At 46.5% G+C, this 5766-nt stretch overlaps 1 protein-coding gene across 2 annotated transcripts in view; it reads left to right on the forward strand.

Moving 5' to 3' along the window:
- ttc17 (tetratricopeptide repeat domain 17) overlaps positions 1–4980 on the forward strand; it is a 26016-nt gene extending 21036 nt beyond the window's left edge. For both annotated transcript variants that reach the window (XM_080545314.1, XM_080545315.1), the window contains exons 23-25: positions 2464–2583; positions 3099–3242; positions 3602–4980. In XM_080545314.1, coding sequence (XP_080401440.1) covers positions 2464–2583; positions 3099–3242; positions 3602–3733 — 396 coding nt within the window. In that variant the 3' untranslated portion in view covers positions 3734–4980. The remainder of the gene's footprint in view (positions 1–2463; positions 2584–3098; positions 3243–3601) is intronic.
- Positions 4981–5766: the final 786 nt, after the last annotated feature.

A 5766-nucleotide genomic window follows, 5' to 3' on the forward strand; every position in this document is an offset into this window, starting at 1 on the left:
AATTCTAAAAATAAATCTGCGCGAACCGTGTGGCCACATTTTAAGCCGTCAGCCAGCCCGCTACGACCACGGGAAGTCATGTTAAAAGTGAAGTTACTTCTGTTAAACTGGCGCTAAGCTAACATCGCTAATCGCTAACTCCCTCCTGGGCCTTAAAGAGACAAGCGCCCTTTTCTCATCTCAAGCTTCATTAGCTTCATTAGCTCACCACATCTACAGATTTGGTCCCACACACTCCAGATTTGAACCCAAGGTTACAACCAGGGTTAACTACCCAGGGTAGAAAGTAGAAAGCTCTCAGACCTTCAGAACCCATTGAAAGTAGTGGAGGTACGGTACTCCAGAAGTCCAAATGCATCTCTAATCCTAGGAAACCCTAGGAAGCAAGTTGCCTAATGGCATGAAAATGCAACATGTTGTACTTGAGTGTGGCAGAGAGGTGGGACCCCCGGGGATGGTGGTGTGCTAACAGCTAGCCGCCGCAGAGGCACCGTGCTGGGCTGGCCACCTCCACATGTCACCACCCCGGGCAGCATGGGGCTGGGGACTGGTCATTTGGATGTGGGGTAGTTTAATACCCCTAGATGTGGAGTTGTCTGGCCACCGTGTGTGACTGATGTAGCCTGACCCAGCAGCAGGGAGGTGGGCAGCATGGAGACAGACCTCTGCATGGCCTGGCTGGGCTGCTAGCTGACAGACCTAGCCCTAAAGCCTGGCTGGGCTGCTAGCTGCTAGCTGACAGGCATGACATGGATGAATGAATGAACATGCTGCTAACCAGGAGAACTTGACACAGCTAGTTACTATAATACAATGCCATCAACTCTGCGTCTAGTAGGGCTGTAGGCATGGGCCAATGTGTGATTTTGGTGCAAAAATTGCAAAATCACTAATAAAAATGTGTTATAATTACATTTTTCTCTGTGCTCCTAAATTTCTTTGTGTGCCCCTAACATTTTTCATTTAGGAGCACATGTGCTCCTAGTGAAAAAGGTTAGCGTAGAGCCCTGAGCCGTAAAGTCTAAAATCCAGCAATGAATGAATGAATGAATGGTCTTTATTGTCATTGCTATAGTACAGGTACCAAACAACGAAATTTGTGAGGGGTGGCTCCCCTGGTGCTAGGAAAGAAAAAAAAAACTAAAAAAACAAGAAGGGAAAGGAGCTGGTTTACATAAATAAAGGCTATGTACACTATCCACTATACTATACTGTACAGATAAAACGACTAGGGTTGTCATATTGCACATAGTGTTATTGCACATTCATTTAAAGTGTCGCAGTTTGCAGGCTTGAAATGTACACATTTGTGCCTCAGCACTACACCTGATTTTTTCAATCCAGCAGCTGCCATCAATCCGTCCAGACTGTCCAGGGCCCAGAACCTAGGTCTTTGCTGTGTTCAGGGCCTGGATGGCCCTGGGGTAGAAGCTGAGCTTCAGTCTGTTTGTCCTTGCGGCCATGGTCCTGTACCGCCTTTTCGAGGGCAGCCGGGCAAAGTGTTCGTACCCAGGGTGGGATGGGTCTCTGGAGATCTTGGAGGCCTTCCTGAGGCAGTGTGTGTTGTACAGCTCTTCCAGAGAGGGGAGGGGGGCGCCGGTGATCTTCTGGGCTGTTCTCACGACTCTCTGTAGCGCATTTCTCTCTGCGGTTGTGCAGCTGGAGAACCAGTTGCAGATGCAGTAGGTGAGGATGCTCTCCACTGCGCAGCGGTAGAAGGCCACCAGTATCTCCTGCTTGTTGTGTTCCTTCCTGAGGACTCTCAGGAAGTAGAGCCGCTGTTGTGCCTTCTTGATGGTGGCTGCTGTGTTGTTCTTCCAGGACAGGTCATCCTGTATGTGCACCCCCAGGAATCGGAGGGTTGAGACTCTCTCCACGCTCGCTCCGTCGATGAGCAGGGGCTGGACCTCAGATTTTTTCCTCCTGAAGTCCACGATGATTTCCTGGGTCTTTGACTGGTTCAGCAGCAGGTTGTTAACCTTGCACAGCTTGCTCAGCTGCTCTACCTCATCCCTGTACGCCGCCTCGTCCCCCCCCGAGATGCAGCCCACCACGGTGGTGTCGTCTGCAAACTTGTCCCCCGTTTGGATGGAGTTGCTGGGGTGGACGGGGGTGAAGTCGTAGGTCAACCCACAAGGCCTAAATAGGTCCCAGATTTCAGTTATTCTGTCTAAAAATGAGGTGCTAGGTGTTAAAAGTTAGATCCTGCAAGGAAATCAGTCCGACCACATCTATTTACGCGGAAATGAATCAATCTGGAACCAAAAAAATGCCAATTCGCTTCCTTTTTTGTCTGTATGGCAGTGAAATCCCTAATTTCATCACTTTGAGGATGACAAAAAGCTATCATATGGTGTCGCGAATAGGTCTAAAATTCTATTCAAAGAGGTCGAAAAATGTCTTAAATTTTACTTGTTGAAACTTGTCGGAACCCTGACTGTATTTATTCTTCCATCCCCACAGAACCAGACGTCCTGGGTGTTGTCCAGCATGGCTGCCCTCTACTGGAGGGTGAAGGGGCAGGGCAAGAGGGCCATAGACTGTCTACGCCAGGCCCTCCACTACGCCCCGCATCATATGAAGGTACAGCCCCCCCCCCCCCCCCCCCCCCTCAACACATGTCCCTCCTTGTCCAGACCTGTACATGGAACTAGGGGATACCCTGGCATCTAACTCACACACTCTCTCTCAGTCTCTCGCCTTTTTAAACGGCTATTAAAGACTCACCTGTTTAGGCAGGCCGGTAGTCACCTATAGCCATCCTATGTTCTGTTTATGTTCTGTTTATGTTCTGTTTATGTTCTGTTTATGTTCTGTTTATGTTGTCCCTTTGGGGTGTTCCTCCGTTTTTGTGTTTTGAATCCCTCTTGACGATGTTTGATTGCACTTTTCTTTTCACCCATTTTCGTCCCTTATTTGTGATGGAAAGCACCCTGTGTATCCGTGCTGTGAAGGGCGCTATAGAAATAAAGTTTTACTTACTTAAGTACTTACTACTTTTCAGTTTGTAAAGCGTCCTTGAGTGTCTAGAAAAGCACTATATAAGTCTAATGTATTATTATTATCATTACTTCCTCCACCATGTCTCTATCCCTCAGGACGTTCCCCTGATCAGTCTGGCCAACATCTTCCAGAACGCCCGTCTCTGGGAGGACGCCCTGACCGTGGCCCGCATGGCCGTGGAGATCGCTCCACACTTTGTCGTCAACCACTTCACCCTCGCCAACGTCTACATCGCCATGGTGAGGCCTCGCCCAGAGTATTATGGTCTTGTCTGACTAGCCTGGTGTGGGTTGGATGTTGTTGATAATGTTGTTTCTTTTGATAATATCTTCACTCCACGATCATATAGTCTGGTCTGGCGCCTGCGCCGTCTGTTGTTCTTCCTGCTGTTGTTCTTCCTGCACACAGTCGGGCTCGCGCAAACAAACCTGGCGAATTTTTTACTTGCTGCGGGCAAGCGTTACTGTCGAACCCTGCGAGGGGTGTGTGTGTGTAAGTGGCAACGTTGACCTTGTGGCGCCACATACGAGTGTCTTGATGACGGTTTGCTTTTTTAACAGTGTGTAACGTATGTGACGTTTGTGTGTTGTGTTGTCAGGAGGAGTTTGAGAAGGCGATGCGCTGGTACGAGTCCACTCTGAAGCTGCAGCCGGAGTTCGCCCCAGCCAAAGACCGTCTGAGAACCATCCAGTGCTACCTGCTCACCAAGAAGGAGAGGCGCCTACCCTAAAACTGGCCCCAACCCCCCAAGGAGTAGGCCTAGTCCTGAACCCCCCCCCCTGCACACGCACACATATAACTTAGTTACGCAGAAGTAACCCGATGTTTGTCTAATTTGTTTTCAAGTCAAAGGTTTCAAGTCACACCATCATTTTTATGTCCAATGGGATTTGGGGATTACCTTAGTTTGTGAGCCTTGACGCCGTTCTAAGGACCTAAATAAAACACCTCAAACTAGCTTAAACATTCAAGCTAGTTTGAGACCTCCACCTGAAAGTCAATTTCTATCACTACGGTTACAGAGAGGAGGAATATGTTTCCCGCCGAAACGCTTCCCTGTCCCATAATGCCGTGCAGACGACAGCATTTATTTTTTAGGTGACTTGCCTTCTCTACAGTAGGATTGGTTGTACTCTTAAACGAGGCAATCGCTTAATTCCTCGATCGAATAATTTAAATTGTGTTGATATACATCGTTCCCCCTACCCGCGTTCACTGATCTACTCACTCTACTGATATTGTGTAAATTGGAAACGTTGCTTCTAGCTACCCGACTCCATCAGATCAGTGAAGTCTTTAGTGAAAGAAGGAGCAAAGTAGAACTATGTGTTTAAAAGAGCTCAGTGGCTGTGTTTGTAAGCGAGAGCTGTGACCCATCTTTGTTCTACAAGAAGGTGAAAGTTTTGTTCTGAAGCTGTTGAAGATGCTGCACCAGACCGATGCGGTCCATAGGTGGCGCCATGTTTTAATTGATCTTAATTTGTGGTTTTTAATTTGGACAGTTCTCATCCACACAATCATATTGTTTTTTTATGGGTTTGGAAAATGTTTTTTGCGATTTAAAATGAAAATGCTGCTTCTCTCTAACTTGATTTACTCGAGGCAACAAGTTTTCACAGACTGACCCTGTTAAAAGTTTTCAACCTTTAAAAAATGTCTGCCTCATGATAGGAATTGGAATCACCCTTTCTTTTTCATTTTTCATTTTGTTTTATCATTCCTATTTATATGGGACCTACTAAGAATAGATTACATGTTGGATTTTGCTGAAAGCAAGGTTGGTGCAAAAAAAAAAAAAAAAAACGTTAGTATGCTGTTAAAGTTCGCTCCTTTATTTTGGAAAATGATCTGGCAGAACAAAAAAATTATAATCAGTTGCCGGCCATCTTTAAAAAAAAACGACCATCTTTTAAACTGTTAATGGAGATGTTATTGTTCGGTGTACAGTTCTAAGGCAGTGTGTGAACCTAAATTCATTGGCTCATATTTTCAATGTTATCCATTGTCTCTGTACAAACTCCAGACCTCTTTGGGGAAATAAAAGCGAGGTGTTTCGTCACCTTGAGACTTAAGTTGAACAGCAGTGGAGTTTTCTGTGGTCTGGTTTTTATTGAACGCACTTTAACACTTTCCCATTTCAGTATTACCGCAATGTGAAATCACTCAAACAAACGGGGACATTTTGTTGATGCTGCATGATGCTACACTGCTATGTTGTCATATTCCAATACAGTATCTGCTATGTCAGTGGTCCTGTACACGCTATACTGAAGGAGCTGTCTCTGGCTGGATAGGCATGGTGGTGAGATGTGTGAGATCTTAATAAAAGTGCTTGCAGGACACTGCTGGTCCATCAGATCAGATAGGACTGGGCAGGTGTAAGCAATAAGGAAGCCTACTGCTTAGAACACGGATCCAGACCTCAGATCTCCACAAATCACCAAGAAGTGTAGCAGAGCAGGAGTAATAATCAACCCAGGTTTGCAGATTAGGACGTGGCCTCCCCTGCTAGTTCAGCCTCCAGTTTCCGTTCAATTGATGACTTGCATGATCGACCTAAGCGTCCTAACCTAGTTAAATTAATTTGAACTAAAGCCTACGTCTAGAGTAGCCTACTACAGCATTGTGAACCGAAATTAGACATTATTTCAACTATGACCGATGATGGGCCATGATTGAAGGCAGAATATTGGGGGGAGAGACAGCTCTGAGAGGTAGGGGGGAGAGAGAGAGAGACAGCTCTGAGAGGTAGGGGGGGGAGAG

This window comes from Nansenia antarctica, assembly GCF_963989245.1.
Source record: "Nansenia antarctica genome assembly, chromosome: 14".
NCBI lineage: Eukaryota > Metazoa > Chordata > Actinopteri > Argentiniformes > Microstomatidae > Nansenia > Nansenia antarctica.